Below are 22465 nucleotides of genomic sequence, written 5' to 3'. Positions count from 1 at the left end.
GTAAGAGGCAAAAGGACTGTCTTTGGGTGGACTCCAAACAAACGTTTATTGACAATAATATAGGATAAAAGATGTTAACAGTAACACGATTGAAATAATATGTAATATACAAGTTGTATATCAGCGTGTTAACGTCTAAGAATGGAATGGAATAGAAATATGTCCAAAGGGGTCTATCAAACAAGGGTGCAGTATCATTGTTTCATGGACAAACAACATGTTGCAAAAATGGATTCCGAGGCTTCGACAAACACAATATAATATATATTCTTCAGCTATTTTTTTTCGCCAATGTCTTAATTTCTTTCCTAATGAAGCTTACAGCAGAGGGCTATGATCAGGTGTCCAAGTTTGGTAGAGTGTAGGTTGATCTTGTTACAGGGGAATCGGCTAATTTGGGAGTGTTTGTGATCAGCACAAGCACTACCTTTAAGGTATAGCGTGATCACAGGGGGTACAAGTGGGAAACATATAAGGAAGAGCCATTGGGTTGAGGGAGGTAGGTCTGGAGGTGAGGGCAGAATGTGGCCCCAGGGAGGGGGAAGGAAGGGAGATGGGGAAGGGAACTCTTCCTACTCCTAACGTCATTGTAGGATGTTTTCTGAAAACAGAACTTGTACTGGGGGAAGCTACTATTGCCATAAAGCCTTGGGATGTATGGAATAGGTTACTAGTGGTGCTCGTTAGACCAGGCTGGTGGCCTCCCAGGGGTGCCTCAGGAAAGACACTCAAAGGAGAATCCTATGCCCATATGCCAGGCAGCACACATGGAGGACATTCTCTTCAGCACAGGACTAGGCTGTGATACAACAGAGTCATAAAGCACAACCATTGTAATAGACTCTGACTATGTAATGAACAAATATGGCTTCTTCCCATGTACAGATTGTATATAATTACAAAATATTGGTAAAAACTAGGTTTTTAAGACATTAACACACATTTATAACATTATAAACATCAAGCTGTTCTCTGTTACTTGTACATCTAGAAAGTATTACCTTTGACATAAATAGACGCTTCTCCTAAATTCTGCCAATAACTTCCATGGCGAAAGACCTCTTTTGTACATGTATATTTACCAGATCTTTGCAGTTTTATGTTTATAATACGTAATTCAGGATCAGATCCCCAGTTTCTTATTTCAGTGTTATCCTTGTAAAATATACTCTGTCTTCCAGTATATGTGGGATAGTGGTGACATCTTAGAGTCACATTGTCACCTTCATGAATATAGAGAGGAGCCTGCAGGATCACCCAGCCTGAAACATTGAAATGGATTCAATTTGCATCACAGCAAGGTCTAACAATGATCTTCCCCTTCCTACTATTTGCTTCCACCCCACTGACATTATGCAAGTACCAACCGAAGGGGACAGGTACCAAGATAGCAGCCTAGCAAGCATGAACACTTACTCCTGGTCTTCACCTTATATACTATGCATAAAGCTTTATATAATTTATTTTATATTTTTCCCTGCTCATTATTTATGAAAGGATGGAGGTAAGGGGTCTTGTGTTGGAACTCCAGTCTACAGACCTCCTCTTGGCAAGTTCCAGTTCCAGAAATCCTCTACTACTATTCAGGGGTGTATGTGCCATTACGCAAACAAGGCATTTGCCTTGGGTGGCATTTCCAGGCCACCACGCTATAGCCGAATAACGGCTACAGCATGGTCGTCCAGTTCTGGGAGGGCGCCTATTGACACCCTCCCAGAATTACACGCCCTGAGCACCCCCCCGATGCTGCATGAACCGTGCGCTCTGTGATCACTGTGTCCTTTGGACAAGGGCCTCTTCCTGACAACCAATGGGCTGTGGTTGTCGGGGCCTGCGGGTGGTGGGCTTATCAGAATCTGGTAATCCCCTTTAACAAGGGGGCCCCCAGATCCCCCCCCCCCCCCCCCATGTGAATGGGTACGGGTACGTATTACCCGTATCCATTCATCAAAAAAGTGTCAAAAAATCATAAAAACACAGAGACAGTTTTTGACAAATCCTTTATTAAAAAATAAAAAACAGTGTCCCCCCCCAATGCAGATTTGTCTTTAATCATGCCACCCGCCGACTCGAAAAAAAAAATCTCCTCTTGCCGATACACGGAGGCTCTGTGCCTACTGCAGGCACCTCCATTTGACAGTTATTTTATAGGGAAGGGGCGGGGCCACCTGTCTACATCACCTGGTGACACCTCCCCCCTTCTGACGTCACAGACTGGTTTTTATGTTACATTCACCTGTCAGTGGGGAAGCCCACTGACGGATGATAAGTCATGGTTGTTAAGGACGTGGGAGCGGCCGGCATCCCGGCCTGCTGCCTAACAACCAGCTATTTCTTCACACAGAATTCAAATTGGTCAAATCGATCGTTTTTCGACCAATCCAAATTCTAATCATTCTGAAAAGTTGGAATTCGTTAGAAAATTATTAAACAAAACCAAATTTAATGAAAACGACACGAATTCCATAACGAAATGAAATTAGTAACATAACAAATCTATCCGAAATGAAAAAAAAATTCAGTTCTGCACATGTCTACATCACAAACCCTGGGACAGGAAGTGTGTTCCTGGCAGGATTACCAGGTGAAAATAAAGAAGAAAAAAGTGTAAAAAAAAAAAAATGAAACAAATACAGCCACCACATCTAGGGAAAGGTAAGCTGCAATGCATTTAACTTTTGTTTTTGGGTTTAGATACACTTTAAGCCAAAAGGCATCTGTGTGATTTCTTTATCTTAGTACAGTGGAACCTTGGTTTACAAGTAACGTGGTTAACGAGCGTTTTGAAAGACGAGCAACTTTTTTTTTAAAAATCTGACTCGGTTTGCGAGTGTTGTCTCGCAAAATTAGCAGAATTCAAGCTAATGGGCGGTGCAGTACCGCATTTGGCCAGAGGTGTGGGAGCCCCGGGAACACTCGGAACGGTTCGGAGCCTTTCACAGCCGTTCGGAAATACTCGGAATGACTCAGAAATACTCGGAAACACTCGGAAATACTCTGTTCCCAAGCATTTCCGAGGCTTTCCGAGTTCAGCCGAGCTGTCTCCGAGTATTTCCGAGGGTCTCCGACACGCACCCACCTCTGGCCACATGCGGTATTGCATTCCTTTGACTTCTATGGGGAAATTCGCTTTGATATGCGAGTGCTTTGGATTACAAGCATTCTCCTGGAACGGATTATGCTTGTAATCCAAGGTTCCACTGTATAAGTTTCCCTTAAACATGCAGCCAGTGCTGGAGTTTTCTGTAGAAATCCAAGAGTGCTTAGTTGTCCATTTGTAAAGCTAAAATTGTATATAAGTATTGTAAAAATAAATATCCTTTTATAAAATTGTGAATTTAACGGAAAATACATTGACCAAAGCCATAACACCTTTCCTGTACAGAATATTTACTCACCATGACTGACATCCAGTCTGACAGAGTCACTTGTGTCAGTATTGGAGCCTTTACACTGGTAATTCCCACCGTTAAGTTGTGCTGCATTTCCAATAACAAAGCTTTGTCCTGTGTGTATCAGATTATTATCCTTGTACCAGGTGTAGCTCATATCTGCTGGAATAGGTGACCTCACATTACAGGTCATTGTTAGAGACTCAGTTGTGAAGATCTTGTCCCAGTTTGGGTTGAAGGTCACCACAGGTCTCACTGCATATCCTACAAGGTAGCACATTGTACATGTCAATTAATAAAGAGACAGTACAGAAAAAAAGATACAATTAAAGATCTGTAATATATTGTAGATTATACAGCCGTGGCCAAAAGGTTTGAGAATGACATAAATATTAATTTTCACAAAGGCTGCTGCTTCCGTTTTTTTAGAGCTAAAATTTAAGTATATTTTATTGTTTGTTTCCATCAAAAGGAGCAATACAACAAAAGGTTATACCCAAACAGTACACATTTTGTGAAAACAATGATATTGGGGTCCACATAAGTGGATAAGAAAAATCACCTTTAGCATTGTGAAAAGAATGGACAACCATTTCACAGACTTTATATAATAGACCAAAAACAGAAAACATATAGGACCAAAAAATACCAAGGAACAGGATGAAGTAAGGAAGAGTGAAAGAGAGAAAGTAGGGAAATAAAAAGGCCTAGGGAGGCCGGAAAAGGGAGAAAAAGAAAGAGCTTGAACACCCCCATGACTGGTCAATAAAAAGGCAAAAGAAAACTGTTAGAATTTGAAAAAATATGATAATAGACTGATCATACCATACAGTATCTCACAAAAGTGAGTACACCCGACACATTTTTGTAAATATTTTATTCTATCTTTTCATGTGACAACACTGAAGAAATGACACTTTGCTACAATGTAAAGTAGTGAGTGTACAGCTTGTATAACAGTGTAAATTTGTTGTCCCCTCAAAATAACTCAACACACAACCATTAATGTCTAAACCTCTGGCAACAAAAGTGAGTACACCCCTAAGTGAAAATGTCAAAATTGGGCCCAAAGTGTCAATATTTTGTGTGGCCACCATTATTTTCCAGCATTGGCTTAACCCTCTTGGGCATGGAGTTCACCAGAGCTTCACAGGTTGCCATGGAATCCTCTTTCACTCCTCCATGAAAACATCACGGAGCTGGTGGATGTTACATGTCTTCATACTCTTGTATTGGAGGAATTTCTTACTGCCTAATATTGACTTTTTTTTACTCTTGAAAATTAAAAAATAATAAAAATATAATGGAATAGGCATGCACGGCAGCCTGAGGCGGTGGTAATGTCCCCTTAGAGCTCTGCTCCTCGAGATAATGAACCGGAGGACTACAGGTCCCAGCGGCGCCATAAACGGCTCAAAACGGGACACTTAGGGATTTTTTTCAGCTGGAACTTGGTGGAACTGAGTTCCACCACCTCTGGCTCAGGCTCTCTGCCTAACACTATCCCCTATATACACAGAAGTCACCTACAGTGAAGGTACTAGACCCGGCTGGGTGCTTCAGCTTAATACAGCAACAAAAGTAAGATATGTGTACGATGCTGGAGCTTTTAAGGAAGAGAGGGTTGCATGGAGAGGTCAGAGCTGAAGATGGGTGAAAGTGGGATGTGGATGGGGAATGCAGAGGTAAACGGCTGTGAGAGAAGGCTGAACTCTGCACTCTCTTTGTAGTGCACTCCTGAACTCTGCACTCTGTATGTAGTGCACTCCTGAAATCTGCACTCTGTATGTAATTCACTCCTGGTGTTTAATGCCCCTTAAGACCCTTCCACTGTTAATGAAATGTAACCACACTGTTAACCCACTATGTAATGAGGTTTGGAGGGTGTGTGTGTGTGAGGGGGTCTCGGGGGGAGTCTTGATTGAGTTCCTGCACCTATTTTCTGAAAAAAAAAGCCCTGGGGACACTACTCACCCTACCACAGCCTGCTACAAAAATAATGGTCCTGAGAGGTCCGAAAACCAAGTTTAAAGCCGGTATATTGAGGGAAAAAATTCACAGACTTACGGCTGAGATGGCGGCGTCATCCTCTCCCTCACAGCACAGCAGCCCACACATGAAGCAATCTCTGCCTCACAGCCAGAAAACACAGGCTTCTAATGGTAAGTCAGTTTGTGGCAATAATGACACACAAAATACAATACAGCCTGACATATTTACACAATTTGAATATATGCTCCAGAAAGAGCTTAAGCAGACCTCTGACCATATAACAGAAATGTTAACCAAAGAAATAAGAGAGACCTAGAATTGAGCGTCAATGAAATTGACACACGCACTCAGAATTACATGACTGAACTTATGACCCTTAAAGAGGAAAACCTCACACTTCAGCCACGTTTGGAGGACCAAGAAAATAGAGACCGTCGATCGAATTTGCGAATTAGGGGGAAATGGACAGAGTACATAGAGCTTTAGCTCCACGCAAATCCAATGGTCCTCCTAGAGATATCATTGCCAAATTGCACTATTACAGGACCAAAGAACAGCTGTTAACAGCAGCCAGAGGCAAAGAATTCCACAGCTTCCAGGGCCATAACTATCAGCTCTTCACTGACCTATCTCCACTTACGGTGATTAAGAGACGTGCGCTCAAACCTCAATTGCAGATACTCCAGCGTAATCAAATTGCCTACCATTGGGGATTTCCTTTCTGTCTTTGATCTGGAAACTAAATACGTCTGTCGCTCTATAGAGGATTTACAATCGACCCTGACTGAAATAGGCTTAGCTGAAGAAACCTCGACCAAAGACCAGCCTCGCAGACGTTCCACCTCTCGAACTTCACAGCAAAATAAAGATACAGGACCCAGCTCTACATCCTCCTCATATCAAAATCTCAATAAGCGTGGTCGTTACGAACATTCACCTGCCACCATTGTGGACTCAATGGACTGACTTTCTAGCTCAAACTAATTCCTCTCACTTGATTCAGGTTTCCAGCTTCTCATGCTGGTTAAGTTCCTTTAATTGCCACGTTCATGAATAAAATGAGCTTTGGCTACATGGTTCAGCTATAATAATAAGAATTTTTTGAACTTTTTCTTTTTTTTTATTCTCTTTTTTTTTAATACTATCAGTTAATTATTACCATGATAGTACTCTTATAGCTCCTGTGGTCCTCTGGTGTTGTTCATCCCATAGGACTTCCTTGCTGCCCTTCATACCACCTAAGGAGTCCCACTAAGTTTTATGGGGGACTCTGCTGGTGGTCCTGGATCCTCTTGGGGAGTTCTATATACTCACCTGTGATGTTTAGCTTTTGCCTAATGATATTTTGTTTTTATATTGGTTTAGTTTGTTTGTTTTATCTTATTTTTTCTTTTTCTACCTTTTAATATTCCCCTTTGAGTCTCCTGATGGTGGTCGTGGCTTTTGGTAAGTACTTTGCTTATTATGATATAATGTTTATCCTAGTTGGTTTATAGCCCCTATAAATGTCTTGTCATTAAATGTACAAGGGTTTAATATTCCGCATAAACTAACTAAGGCATTACGCTCTTTTGCAATAAAGAAAGCTAATATTATATGTTTACAGGAAACCCATTTCACTGATAAGATTTACCCCAAGTTTCTTTCATCCTCCTATCCACAATTCCACACAGCCTCTGCTGCGGTTAAACGGTGTGGAACTCTTATTGGTTTCCATTGTTCCACTCTGTTTAATCTAGTATCACAATTAACAGACCCTGAAGGACGTTATATACTTTTAACAGGTTTTATTTCTGATAATCCTAATACAGTACAATTGTATCTTATTACGCACCCAACAAACACCCAACTGCCTTCTTGTCTCATCTTTTTCATGTAATAGTGGCTCATGGGTTTGGTACAGTTGTTATTTGTGGGTATTCTAATGCAACTATTTTCCCGTTTCTGGATAATTATTCTTCAAAACCTACCACAGGTACAATAAACTTAACTTTTCAACATCTACTTACCACATATGGCTTAGTGGACACTTGGCGAGAAATGAACCCTACCAGCAGACGTTTCACTTATTATTCCTACCCACATAATTCCTTCTCACGAATAGATCATATCCTTACTCCATCCAGTATGTTACCAGAAATCATTTCATCCAAAATTGTTCCTCTTCCATGGACAGACCACTGCGCAGTAATCACTACTATTGCCTCCACAATTCCCAGATCACACGACACCACTTGGTGTATTAACGACTCTATACTGATTCACCCTTCTCATCGTGTTGGAATTGAGAAAGCACTATCAGATTATCTAACATCTAATGACACAGGGGATATCTCTGCTCTTACATTATGGGAAGCACATAAAGTTGTTATTAGAGGTAGATTTACACAACAAGCAACTATACTTAAAAGAGAACCTAAAATTCTGTTTGCAAAACTTGAATCCACTTTTAATGACTGTTACCAGACATTTCAATCCTTTCCGAATGCTAACAATAACTCTAAACTTGAAAAAGCCTGTCTGGATTTAGATCTTTTTTGACCGATTCAGCAGAAAAACTCATACGCAAACGCCAGCATGTTCAATACCTTAAGGCAAATAAACCTGATATGCTCATGGAATTCACAACATAATCAGACACCTATCAGATTGAAAATATCCAGAGAAGCGCATACTAGTAACCCAGTAAAGATTCTCGAGATCTTTCGTTCTAATTTGGCTAAATTATATTCCTCTTCTCCGAATTTTGATAAGACCAAAGCAGATACTCTGTTTTCTATCATTACACTTCCTAACCTTGACCAGCAGCAGAGAGATTGTCTTGAAAGCACAATCTCTGATACTGAAGTGTTAAATGCAATAAATTCCTTAAAATTACGTAAGAGACCGGGCCCAGATGGTTTCTCAGCAGCCTATTATAGACAGTATGCACACATCTTAACGCCAGTCTTAACCAAGGCCTTCAACTCGATCCTTGAGGGACATTCATTTAGAACGGAGACACTCACCTCCATTATAGCAATGATGCCCAAACCACACTCTGATTCTACTTCCTGGACTAATTATCATCCTATATCTCTTCTCAACCTAGATATAAAATTAATAGCTAAAATCCTGGCCACCAGATTAAATATTATCATAGGCCATCTAATTCATAAAGACCAAACAGGCTTTATGCCAAAACGTCAGGCAGGTGATAATATTAGGCGAACACTCTTACTTATCCATGACGGATTCCAGCTTGCCTTGTATCTTTAGATATAAGGAAAGCATTTGACTCTGTCACTTGGCCATATATGGAATATATCCTTCAAAAATGGGGTGTTGGTAATCACTTCTTAACCTGGGTCTCCTCTTTATACAATAATCCTAGAGCATATATTAAATACGCCGGTTATAAGTCAACAATGTTTGATATCAGAGGAGGCACTAGGCAAGCTTGTCCCCTTTCCCCATTACTTTTTGCCCTATTAATTGAACCTCTGGCACAACTAATTAGAATTAATCCCGATATTAAAGGTATCGAATTAGGTGGTCATCACCATAAATTATGCCTCTTCGCAGATGATACTCTCATATTTTTGTCACATCCCCACATATCTACCCCTAATTTACTCCTTACACCTGAAAACTTCGCTCAAATTTCAGGACTATATGTCAACCCAACAAAATCTAATGCGTTAAATATTTCCCTATCACAATCTGAACTTCAACAAGCACAAACTTCCTTACCTTTTAACTGGGTTCCTAAACAACTCCCGTACTTAGGAATACAAATCACAATTTCCCTTAGGGATCTTTTTGCAGCTAATTACTTACCTCTTCTGAAACAAATTACTGGTCTCATGAAGCAATGGGCTTCTCTTCCGTTGTCATGGTTGGGAAGGATTAACGCTATTAAGATGTCAATATTGCCGAAATTTTTATACTTATTTAGGGTACTTCCAATATCACTACCATCTTATTTTCTAAGACTTACTCAACATAGAGTTATGTCCTTTATTTTGGGTATCACCAAACCTCACATACCTAAATCTACACTATACCTAAATAAACTGAAAGGTTGTTTGGGGATACCCAACTTTTCCTCTTATTTCAACGCTGCGCAGATTGCACTTCTTCCCAAATATCACGCTACGGTTGAAACACCCATATGGGTAGCTGTCGAATTGGTAGACAGCGACCCTATCTCAGTTATCTCAGTGGCAAATATATTATGGCTCAACCCCGCTGATAGAGTTCATCTTTCTAATCCCATAACAAAACAAACCTTGACTATTTGGGATAAATTTAAATGTCTGCATAATCTCCAATCCCCACATAATCCCCTGCTTTCATTCCTCAATAACCCAGCCTTTTATCCTGCTTGGAAATTTCCAAGATCATTCTCTGTATGGTCCACTATGAACCTTACCCGCTTATACAATCTATCTTCTTCATCCAATATCCATACCTTTCCTGTACTATGTGAAACCTATGGATTACCTAAAAAAGAAATATTTCGTTATTTACAGATTAAAAATTTCTACAAACCATTTCTTAGTACAGGTTCTACTCTCAAACAAATGACTCAATTTGAGCGTATTTGTATAAGCGATCCACACATTAGAGGACTTATTTCATTATTATATAATCAACTCAATGTGACCTCCAGTGAATTTCTACCCTCATACGCTATTAAATGGGCACAGGATATTAATCAAAAACTAGATAATAAAGATTGGTCTAATATATGGTTAGCCACCAAAACTTCCTCTCCTAACTGTCTTGCTGTAGAAACAAATTACAAGGTCTTAACACGATGGTACATGGTACCAGCTAGAATAGCTAAATTTGTCTCCACATATTCACCTAATTACTTCAGAGGATGTGATATGCCAGGTACACACTACCACATATGGTGGCAATCTCCAGTTGTCAAAGAGTTCTGTAAGAACATATTTCTTATGGCCTCTAAAGCCTTGGAAATTACAATTCCTCCAGATCCCACTATGGCTCTCCTAAACCTAAAACCTGCTATGCTCACTCACACTCAATTTCATTTGTTTATTCAACTTAGTACTGCAGCTAAACAAACCATTTCCAAGGCATGGAAGTCTCAAACTCTAATTGTAAACGAGGCGAAACACAGAATGAACAAAGCACTCATACACGCAAAGATGACAGCTATTAAAGAGAATAAGATCAATACATTTTGTAAGATCTGGCAACCATGGGTTAAACACTATTTCCCCGCCGACTTTGACCAATCTTTGTTACTAACGCACTAGGTTATATAGTATATTCACTAATTAAAAGTGTATATCTGCCGCGAGCCAGGACGCCACCCCGGATATCCTCTTCCTTCTTTCTTTCTTCTCTTCCCCTCCCCTATTTTACTATTCTCTATGGTATATGCAGTATGTAAATAAGAGATACGTACTCTTTATTATACTCTCTTACTGCTCACCCTACAACCAGACAATTATAGTTAGTCTGACCATTTAATGTTTATCTTTATTCCTATGCCTTACTTTACAATGTGTATAATGTAATCATAATTGTAAGACGGTTCTATACATAATATTATACTGTAAAGCATCTTGAATGTATACTATGTATCCATGTATTGTATTCTTTTCTTTTTTCTTTTTGAAAACTCAATAAATAAATACATTTAACAAGAAAAATATAATGGAATAGACATATTTGTGTTATAATATGGTGGGCAATTGTGGTTTCCCAATTGTGGTAAATAGATATATCTCCCAACCTTCTAAGATGGGCAAAAGAAAAACCTTTTAGCGCAGAATATTTGGGCAAAGGACACACCCTGTGTCATACCCTGATAAGATCGTCATGACAAATTAAAGTGCAAGAATGGTCATTAAAACCCCACAGGGCTTTTTGACTGCTTCTTTTCCTTTATATTAGCATTTAGAATTAGCCAATGCAATAATATAAAGCAGCTATTCTTAGCCAGGGTTCCTGCTTAGGATGCAAGGGGTTCAGTGAGCTGTGTGCCCTTATCTGGTGGTGCCTACACAGTTCAGGGGCCAACACCACTTGGCAAAGCCAGCAGCAAGACACCAAAGATCTTTTTGGCTGTATGTATGGGTGACATTCTGATCACCGATGTAAGGCGCATTCTTCCCATTGACCATCAATGTAAGGAGCATTCTTCTCACTGATCACCAATGTAAGGAGCATTCTTCCCATTGAACATCAATGCAAGGAGCATTCTTCCCACTGATCAACAATTAAGGCGGCATTCTTCTAACTGACCACAAAAGTAATAAGATTTCTTCCCACTGACCACCAATGTAAGGGACATTATTCCCACTGGCCACCAATGTAAGGAGCATTTTTCTCATTGACCACCATTGTAAGGAACATTCTGACCACTGATCACCAATGTAAGGGACGTTCTTTCTCTGACGACCAATATAAGCATGGGCAGGGCCTACTCACCTAGCACATGGGGGTACCTTTCCTCATGTATGTGCTCATCAATGCCCAGGACCAGAAGGGGCCGCATTCATGTGAAAATCTAACATTATGGTGGTACCCTGACTTAGAGATGAAACATACCACTGTGTGCAGTAATAAAAATATAGTCACTCTGAAAAGTGCTGTCCTGTGTCACTACACACTGTTGCCTAATGTATGTTGTATTTAGGAGGGACACTGCTGAGCCCATGCCCTCTCTACTGGTCCAGTGTACCTCTGTCACTTCACTTTCAGTGACAGAATAGGGTCCCACAATGCACTTAGCATGGACCTCATGTATGCACTTGCTAACATTGATTTAGTACCAGTTGCTTTGGGAAACCGACCTCTAGGGAGGAAGCCAGAACACTGACCCCCTTGCTACCAGAGGCCCTGTCACCTACACTAGGTACCTCTGGTGCTCAACATTTTTGGGGGGGGGCACAAACGGAATAATTCTGAAAAAAACACATCAATTGCAGCCTCACTGTACCTATCAAACGCAGCCACTGTGCAATGCATGAATCTATCCATTATACACAGAGAGGAGTGGCTGGAGAGAGGGGGTGGCGCCCATGCGCCCTTAGTGGACTCACTGCCATTGGTACCACACTTTACGACTGGCTGCAATGTACTTTGCACTAGTTTGTGGTTTCCCATAGCAACTCATTCTTCTACCAACTTGTCCTGCCAAGTTAACCTTGTAGTAGTGGTTTTACACATATTATATGTGCATTACTGACCCTAGTTCTTTCATACATCTTGTACCATCGTGCACCCCTTTAAATAACTTCAGACCAGGCTTCTAACAGTTACTGATATGCTTTGGCAATACAGTCCAGTGTGAACAAATACATTAGAGTGTCCCCTAACTATCTCTATTACACTATCCAGGCATACCTGGGTAGTGTAATACCTGGTGTTCTCCAGAATTGGGCAGATCTCTGGACTCCCTGTGCTTTCTGATGGACTGCAAGGCGCAGCAGTCCTCCTCTGCAGACGTTCTTCTGAGTGGGAACTTTGGAGAGTAGCTGAAGATCATATCCTTAGGCATGTCCTGTCTTTCTCCCATGCAGGCAGCAGCACCCCACTTTACAGAGCCCTTCTCCCTTTTATTTACAGTGAAGGGGAGAGGGCAGGGCCCACAAAAGACTGGGAAACACCAGAAACAGTATTAACCCCTTCCTTGCCTGAGCCAGCCAACTGCCTAACTAACATACTGTAGGCAACCTGCCTACACTAGGACCATTTGTTCGACTGACCACTGATGAATTGGTTTAAGTAGGGTTTCCTCGAGACTTAAAATTTATCTTAGGGGTTCCTTTGGGAAAAAAAGAATGAGAAAGGCTGATCTAAAGGATGATTGAATAGTTTATTTCAAAAGGAATAACTTTTTCTATACACCAGAGCAAAAGAGAGGGAAATTTAGGCAGGAAAGAGAAACAGAGGGATTTAGTTACAAAAGCGGGACGGTCCCTCCAAATGAGGGATCACTGAGAGCTAGGCATAGGAAAAATCATCCCAGCAATTCATGTCCACTTACCTGTTTTCCCCAAAATCAGCACTGTAAAAGAAACAAAAAAAAGATTTTAATAAGAAAAATCCTATTAATTTAATTAATACATTGGAGTGTTTCTTTCACAGTGGATAGTAAAGTGTCTAGGTCCTCATCTTTAAAATAAAAATATATATTACCTTTTTTCTTTAACTATTTTTTCTGCCACTCATCCTCTTGCTCGTGCATGAAAAAACTTGATTTTAAAACAACCTCACACTTTTGTATTTGCATGCACTCTAGGATTGATGTGGCAGCATTATCACCCTCTATAAACGCTCCCATATAGAGCTACAAATAGATGTGCCATTATCACTACATATTGTCATATATGGGCATGTGCGGTCACAAGTGCTAGTATAATGTGTTGTGAAGACATGCCTGGATTTCAGGGAAGTTTACAAGCATTATGGAGGGACAGAGAGGACAACCATTCTTACGAAACATGAAGGAGGCCATCTACATCAAACTGGAACAACCACCCTAAACAGGGTTGAGGGCCTTTTGCACCACCTGTCTTCCATATGTTAGGCGTTTTTACCATCTATACCCTGCTTTTTGACAATAATTCACACACTCAGCCATGTCCTTTTAAGAAATAATACCTATGAAGCCTTTTTGACATCAAGAATGGAATTATGTAATGAGAACAGGGTGGTTCCACAACTTTCACACCTCCCATCTTGTTCTTGGACAATTGACACAGTCCGTGGTTATTGTATGAAGGTGTCTGTGCTCCATTTGTGGATATAAATGTTGGGGTATCTTCCTGACACTAGAAGGGTGAAGAACTGAAGGCGTGCCTTGGAGAAGCTATGGAACAAGTTGGGTTGAATGTGACCATCACCCACACTTTTTCTTGTAGGTATTAAGTCCTCAAGCACACCAAGCATTTAACCTTGGTGCATTAGGATTTCGTGTTTAGGTGCAGGTGGAAGACACAGGTGCACCGTCCGGCCCCACTGGCAGCAACCTAGAAAATAGGGATGAGCCGAACACCCCCGGTTCGGTTCGCACCAGAACTTGCGAACAAGCAAGAAATTTGTACGAGCACGTGAACAACGTTAAAGTCTATGGGGCATGAACATAAAAAATCAAAAGTTCTCATTTTAAAGGCTTATATACAAGTTATTGCCATAAAAAGTGTATGGGGACCAGGAGATTCCTGCTCCAGGAGACATGTATCAATGCAAAAAAAAAGTTTTAAAAACGGCCATTTTTTCAGGAGCAGTGATTTTAATAATGCTTAAAGTAAAACAATAAAAATGAAATATTCCTTTAAATATCGTGCCTGGGGGTGTCCTTAGTATGCCTGTAAAGTAGCGCATCGTTCCCATGTTTAGAACAGTACCACAGCAAAAGGACATTTCTAAACTTAAAAATTTAATTCAAAACTGCTTGTGGCTGTAATGTATTGCCCGGATCCCGGCAATATAGATAAAAATCATTGAAAAAAACGGCACGGGGACCTGAGTCCTGCCCCAGGGGACATTTATCAATGCAAAAAAGAGTTTTAAAAATGGCAGTTTTTTTCAGGAGCAGTGATTTTAATAATGCTTAAAGTCAGAGTCAGAGCTCAGAGGGAAGCCGAGACCTAAACTAACTCCCCAGGGCTTTATAGCACACAATTCTCTCCCTGACAGCCCCAGCACCCCTGCAGGACCTGCGTGCATGTCGACATCCAAAAATACAAACAAAAATCCGCTCAGCGGTCCCTAACAAACTACCTCCTTTGGGTACGGGAACAGACTGCGATGTCACAAGATGGCGCCCAGCCGAAGCGTGCTCCTCCAGACATCCCTGATCCAGCGGCCTCTCCTACAGCCTCTTCAGAGCAGAGTGAGTACACCCCTCATCTCACTAAAGCTGACCTGGAGGACAGTTTGTCCACTATTTATGACAGACTAGCACACAAATTCCAGGTGAAATTACACAAATCCACCAAGACTCTGACCCAGGAGATTGCAGCACTAGGGGGGCGGACGGACATTTTAGAAATCAAACATGATGAATTACATCTTGCTTATGTAGACCTCCGCAATAAACATTAGGTTCTCTCAGACAAAGTTCTTCAATTGCAAAATCACCTTGAAGATCTAGACAACACTAACAGAAGAAGCAACATCAGGGTCCGCGGAGTGCCAGAAACAGTCACTGACTTATCAGAGGCCATTAAGAGACTGTTTCACTCCTTGCTTCCAGACCAGCCTGAGGCCTCATTCATATGCGACAGGATACATAGAGCCTTAAGACCCAAACCGCTGCCTGAAAACCCCCCTAGGGGCATTGTGATGTACCTGAAAGACTTTCTAGTGAAGGAGGAAGTCCTTCGAGCATCCCGTAACACCCCTCGCATCCAGCTAGATGGGATCATGGTTCAAATATACCCAGACATCTCCCCAGCGACCCTCGAGAAAAGGAGACGGATGAAGGGGGTCACTTCAAACCTGCAATCGGCTAGGATCCGCTACAGATGGAGGTTTCCGTTTAAGCTTTCTATCCCCCATAATGGCACCAGCTATACCGCCACTAGGGTCACTGATGGCAAGGAAATTCTTACGAAAATTGGGCCTTCTGGAACTTCAGAGTGCGCCGAGGCTCCCTTCAACTCCTCGCCCAACCCCAATCTGGGCTACCCCATCACCTCAACAGGACAGGAGGAACCGCCAACACTCTAGAGATCAGGTCGCCTGATTCTGGCTGGTCAGAAGTGATCGTCACACGTCCTACACATGGAGGATGGTTGGAATTCCAGTACAATTTGTTTAATTTTTTCTATTATTCACTATTTTTGACATTGAACTTAGCATTTAGGTCTCTAGCAAATGTCTCTTCTAACCCGCTTGAACAACCCCCCACCCACAGCCGCTCTTGTCAAGATATATATATCTCACTTTTTTTTTTATATGTTCTTTATTGAGACACTTAGTTATGGTACAACAATTGTAGCAGAGAAGTTGCAAACAGTACAAGGAGATTGACAGTATCAGGTCTGACCCAAAATAGTAAGGGTCTAGTATGTAGGGTCATTTTTTCTTTAACGGGAGGGGTAATAGGGATAAGGGAGGGGAAAGAAGGAGATCAGGAAAGTTGTAATGGAATAGAGTGAGACCGTGTGTGGGCTTTTAGCAATATCATCTTATGCTCTACAGTGTACAGTAAGCAGTGGTCTTTCCTGGATGACTCAATTCGGGGCGGGCGATTAGGCAGATAGATGACCCTCTACAGGTAGGGTCATCAGATAATAAAAAGGAACTGGTGGCCATGCAAGTGGTTAAGAACACAGTGCAGCTCGGGGAACTGACAGCCAATATTGCCAGTGATCATAGAATTGATTCACTTTCATCTGTGATTTGGCAAATAGGAGTTCCATAGAGAGATGATCATTTAGGATATTAGTAGTATGGTTCAGAGTGGGTGCACTGGTCTATTTCCAGAATCTAGCAATGGAGAGGCGAGCAGCAATTAGGATATGTGTGATAATGGGGTGAAATTTTGTGTGCCAGTTTGATAGTCCCAGTCCGAAGAGAGCCATCCGAGAAGTTAAAGCGGGGTTCCACCCAAATTTTGAACAATATCTGTATGTATTCTCTTCCTTGCCTAGATGCTGACATGCCGTTTAAAAAAATTTAAATCGCCGCAATTACCTTTTATTTTTCTATTCTTCTTTGCACTTCCTGGTTCTCCTCCCGTGGGAGTAGGCGTGTTTCTAGCCTCTCCCAGACTCCTGGGAGCTAGTCTTGGGCTTCCCAGGATGCCACTGAGCATGTGCGGGAACGAGTGGTGAATGCTGGGAGCACAGCATTCACCACATCCAGGAAATAAATGCTTGTGGGCTTCAAATGCCCACAATGAAGATGGAAACCGCCTGCAGTGAATAATATAAGTTATTCTTTCCGACGAAATCTGACACAGGCAGACATATTACACACAATATGTGAGTATGTAATGCTGAGAAGAAAAGTTTGTGAATGAACTAAAAAAAAAAAAAGCGATAGATAGGTGGACCCCCGCTTTAATGTGATAGATACTTTAGTTACATCTTTAATGAGGTTGGAGACATCCGTCCAGAATATAGTAATGGACGGGCATTCCCACCAAATGTGAAAGATATGTCCTTCCATATCACAGTTCCTCCAGCATTTCCTCGAATGGGATGTGAACATTCAGACTAATTTCACCGGGGTATAGTACCAGCAGTAGAGGATTTTTAATAGAGTCTCCCAATGAGAAATGTTTCTGGAATATATGCTGGGGGTGCTTATAGCTTGATACCAGAGGGAAGGAGGACGTTCACATCATAGGGTGGATTCCCAGAGAGATATAGCTAAGGATTTTCCATCCTGTTTAGGCTTTATAAGCAGTCTATAGAGGTATGAGATGCCACGTGTTTTGTTATTGGTTAGGTTGAAGAAGGATAAGAGGTCTATGGTCAGAGTGTTGAGTGAAGTCAAAGTAGCTGCAAGGATGTGGCGGATTCTTAGGTAGATGTAGAAACCCTTATTGGGGAGGGCAAAGCTCTCTTTAAGTTGTTGGAAGGATATAAGCTGAGAGTTCTGGTACAGGTCTCCTATTTTTTGGATACCTAGTGAAACCCATCTGTGCAGAGGTAAGTCCGTTGAGAGGAGAGGCAAGGTAGCTAATGGTAGCTGATGCAGTGCTTGAGTATGTAGCCCCAAAGAGGTTTGGATGATTGCTTTCCACGTGGATATTGTAGCATTAACAGTTGGTAAAAAGGAGCGAGGGGGATGGTATCCAATCCACGTAGCTGCTAGAATCGATGAAGGGCTTTGGTTCAGGGCTTTGGTTCAGGGCTAAAGCTTCAATTTGAGTCCTGAGCTGTGTAGAGGTAGAGTCCCAGAGTTTTTTGGCCTGGTCGAGTATAGTTGCCTTGTAGTAGGATCTGAGGTCTGGCACTCCAGGTCCAGCATATGTTTTGGGGATTTGTAGTAAGGAGGATTTAATGCGGGGCTTACGTGCTTAAGTGATTAAGGATCCTTTGTAGTTTGGCTACATCCGATTGAAGTATAGGTAATGGAAGTGTCCTGAAGAAATACAGAATGTGGGGTAGTAGAAACATCTTGGATAGGGCTATGCGCCCTGCCCAAGAGGTACAGACATTGAGTAGTGATTTGGATACATCCTGGAGTTTCTGGATCAGGATAGAGAGATTGGTGCATAGAAGTACACTTGAAGGGGATGTTAATTTATACCCAGATACGACATGGATGAGTTGGGGGCCCAGGAAAAGGGAGAGACCATGGTGATAGCCGTCTTGAGATGTGGCGGTAAAGAAACACCCAACATAGCTGACTTAGATTGGTTCAATTTTTTCTTGGAGACCTGACTAAACTGGTGTAGGAGATCACAAAGAGGTGGAAGAGATTTCAGGGGGTCTGTGAGCCATATTATTATATCATCGGCATATAGGCCGATCTTATGTGAGTGTTGGCCGATTGGTAATCCAAAGATGCGGGGGGGTGCTCGTATGGCTTGAGCTAAGGGCTCAATGATAATTGCAAATATTAGGGGCGATAAGGGACACCCTTGCCTAGTCCCGTTAGTAATAGGGAAAGGGGTGGAAAGCATGCCAGAGGTCAATACCTTCGCTCTAGGTGTAGAATAGAGGCCTAAAATCGCTTGGAGAAAGGGGCTCTGTATGCCAAATTTCTGAAGGACCAAATCTAGATATAGCCAGTTAACTCAATCAAACGCCTTCTCTGTATCTAAAGAGATCAGCAGAGAAGGCGTTTGGTGATGCTCTGTCCAATGTATGAGGTCTATGAACCTACGAGTGGCATCTGAGGCTTGTCTACAGGGAATAAATCCCACCTGATCTGGGTGGATGAGGGTGGGCATATACTCAGCAAGACGTGTGGCTAATAATTTGGTGTAAATTTTGAGGTTGGTGTTTAGAAGTGAAATGGGCCTATAGTTAGCTGGATCTTGGAAGGGTTTACCAGGTTTATGTATGGTAGTTATCACCGCTTCAAGGGATTCCCATGGTATTTCTCCAGTTGTTAGAAATTTATTAAAGGTATTACATAGATGGGGTACTAATTGGTCTTGGAAGGATTTGTAATATTCATTTATAAAGCCATCTGGTCCTGGTGCTTTATGAAGGGGGAGATCTTTGATAGCTTTAGAGATTTCTTGATGTGTGAATGGTTGGGAAAGGTATTTGAGCTGTGTCGGGGTAATGGTAGGGAGTTGGAGAGGGGTTAGGAAATCATTTATTTGTTGGGAGGTAGGATTGGGCTTGGATGTGGACTGCGAGAGGTTGTATAACCTAGAATAGAATGAGCTAAAGCCGTCAGCTTTGTCTTTTTTTGGTTTGTCATTTTATGTCCCTGTTCGTCTAAAAGGAACGGGATTCTGGTTTGCGCGACCCTACGTTTGTATTGCTCCACTAGAAATTTACCGGGTTTATTACCTTGGGAGTACCAAGAGAGGCAAAGGCGCCTAAGATAGAAATCATTGTCTCTTTGGCCTCTTTGTAAGTAGGAGCTAAGTAGGAGCTTAATTAGTTTCTTACTTTCCTGATTTCGTCCGTAATGCTTTGTGTAGGGTTTTCTTTGTTTAGGGCTTCAAGTGTTTTGATACGGTCAAGGAGAGAGAGTTAAAGGTCATAGTTTTTTTCTTTTTTTCCTGGGCACCCAACTTTAGGAATATTCCTCTTAATACTGATTTATGGGCATTCCAAAGGATCACAGGGTTGGAAACGGACCCTGTGTTAGAGTTAAAGAAGGCAGAGATCTCAGAACGTACCTGTTCCCGAGTCTCCGTGGCACTAAGTAATGATGCATTCAAGAGCCATGGAGTGTGTCTAGGTGTTCTGGGGATAATGGGCATGGTCTGACCAGGTAATGACTCCGATCCTAGATCGAGAGATTTTTTGTAATAGTGCCTTGGAGGTCAGGAACAAGTCTATCCTGGAGTATGAGTTTTGGGTGTTTGAGAAGAAAGAGTGGTCCCTCTCAGTACCATGTTGACATCTCCAAGGGTCGTAAAAGTCTTTGAGAGAGATTATAGATGACAGAGCCGTGGATTTTCTACGTTTGATATTGGAGGAGTCCAACTGGGGGTCTATGACTTCGTTGAAGTCTCCACATATTATAATTCGGTCTCTGGTGTGGTGTTGGATTTTTTGGATTATAGATTTGTAAAAGGACCTTTGTCGGATATTTGGAGCGTATATATTTACAATCATAAGGTGTTGATTATTGAAGGAGGCAGATAAGATTAGGTATCTCCCCGAGGGGTCTTGTTCGAGATGATTGAGGGTAAATGCTATGGAGGATCGAATTGCTATCATGGCTCCTCTTTTTTTCTTATCAGCACGTGCGTGGAAGCAGTGAGGGAACAATTTATGGGAACATTGGGGAGACTTATCCTCTGAGAAATGTGTCTTCTGAACACAGAGTATATCTGCTTTTTGATACATAGCCTCTTGCCATAATAGTGAGTGCTTAAAAGGGCTATTAAGCCCCTTCGCATTCAAGGAGGTAATCGTCAGTGACATAGTGAGGGACTAGATGCTTATGTTGGTACCGAGGTGAAATGTCTCTGTCTGAAGCAAGGGTGATAGGAAGGGGGGAAAGAGGTCAAGGGAAGTTTACTGTGGGTACTCAAACAGTTGATACAATAGGTATAGTCTGGGTTGGAGTCTGTAAAATACAGAGGATCCAACTCAACTATTCAATAACAGTGAAGGTTAGACGTATTTATAAACAAGTAACTTATAAAACTGTTAATACAAAACTGTTGGTGTAGAATAGTAAATGAGTGTGACAAATAAGTGTGCCTAGCACACTAAAACTGGGAAGTGTGGAGAGAGTTCCAAACGTGGTTCTACTCCTCCACTAGTAAAATCTGTTGAGCAACAATATAAACCAGCCTGAGAAAGATCCCTCCTCTATGGAGGGTGTTGGATCAAGACATGTTACCATTATGGCGGAGCTTTCGATGCCCAGGGTTTGGAGATTCTGAATGGTGGCCCTGATTTTGGAGTAGATGGGAGATCACGAGAGATAATGCCCCAGTTATTCAGTTGCTTGAGCCCATCTTTGGGGGTGTGTATGGAAACTTGCTGATTATGGTACGTGACCAGTAGCTTTGTAGGATAAGGATAAAAGGATTTGCGTGCTTGGGAGGTAGCTGCCGATATACCATTGTACAGCGAGATTTTAGCAAAGGGCTCCGGGAGGGTGCGCAGAGATCTCGCTGTTTTCCTTAATGTGGAAGAAATTAATTTCTGCTAATATGTCTCTGGGGACTGAAGCCGGTAGATGCTGTGACTTGTGTATCCTGTGTGCATGGTCGATCAGCGCATCATTTGTCGTCAGTGACGGAATGAGTTTGTGAAATAGCTGATGCAGATATAGGACTATTTCAGGGGAGGCCAGAGACTCTGGAACCCCCCTGATTTTAATGTTATTACGTCACGACCTGTCCTCTAGGTCTGCGACTTTTAGGTGTAGCATCTGAATAGTCGCAGAGTGGTCATCTTGTGTGTGCACTACTGTGTTGTGAGCTTTAGTGGCCTCAGATAAATGCTGCTCAATATGGGCGGTACGGTCTTCTAGGCAGGTGACTTTGTCCTGCAGCTGGTTAATGGACACTTTCAGTTCACGGTGGAGATCTGCCTGTAGGGAGAGCAGCATAGCCTTGAGGGAGTGTTCAGATTCTGGGTTGTCAGAGGTGGGGTAGGCAGCTAGGGGAAGAGTGACTGGACATTCTGCTGTGGGACTACAGGTCCCAGCGCCATATTGCTTTTTCAAAGGGGGCTGCTTGTCAGGGGAGTGTGCTGAGGAATCAGCAATCCGCTTACCTCTATCCCCTGGCGAAGGTAGCTGCTCAAAGAAGAGATCTGCTGGGTCCTCCATGTCGATGGAGGAATTCTCTGTTGCCGCTGTATAGTCCGGCGGGCGCTCCGAGTTTCCACACTCCTGGCCGGCGCCATTTTGGTTCTTCTGCAAGGGCTGCATGTAGAAATCGAGCAGTCTGCAGGGACCTTTGAGCTTAGGTTTCACTTTGGACATAGTCCGTATGGTGCCCT

At 42.1% G+C, this 22465-nt stretch overlaps 1 protein-coding gene across 1 annotated transcript in view; it reads right to left on the bottom strand.

The window, feature by feature from the left end:
• The window catches only part of LOC141117205 (Fc receptor-like protein 3), an 80207-nt gene that overhangs the window by 39314 nt on the left and 18428 nt on the right, over positions 1–22465 (bottom strand). Inside the window, exons 2-4 of the mRNA XM_073609915.1 lie at positions 13396–13416; positions 3399–3656; positions 1002–1262 (exon numbers count right to left, since the gene is read on the bottom strand). Of these exons, the coding sequence (XP_073466016.1) occupies positions 1002–1262; positions 3399–3656; positions 13396–13416 (540 nt within the window). The remainder of the gene's footprint in view (positions 1–1001; positions 1263–3398; positions 3657–13395; positions 13417–22465) is intronic.

Source organism: Aquarana catesbeiana, linkage group LG13 (genome assembly GCF_042186555.1).
Source record: "Aquarana catesbeiana isolate 2022-GZ linkage group LG13, ASM4218655v1, whole genome shotgun sequence".
Lineage (NCBI taxonomy): Eukaryota > Metazoa > Chordata > Amphibia > Anura > Ranidae > Aquarana > Aquarana catesbeiana.
This window is presented reverse-complemented; position numbering and strand designations above follow the sequence as displayed.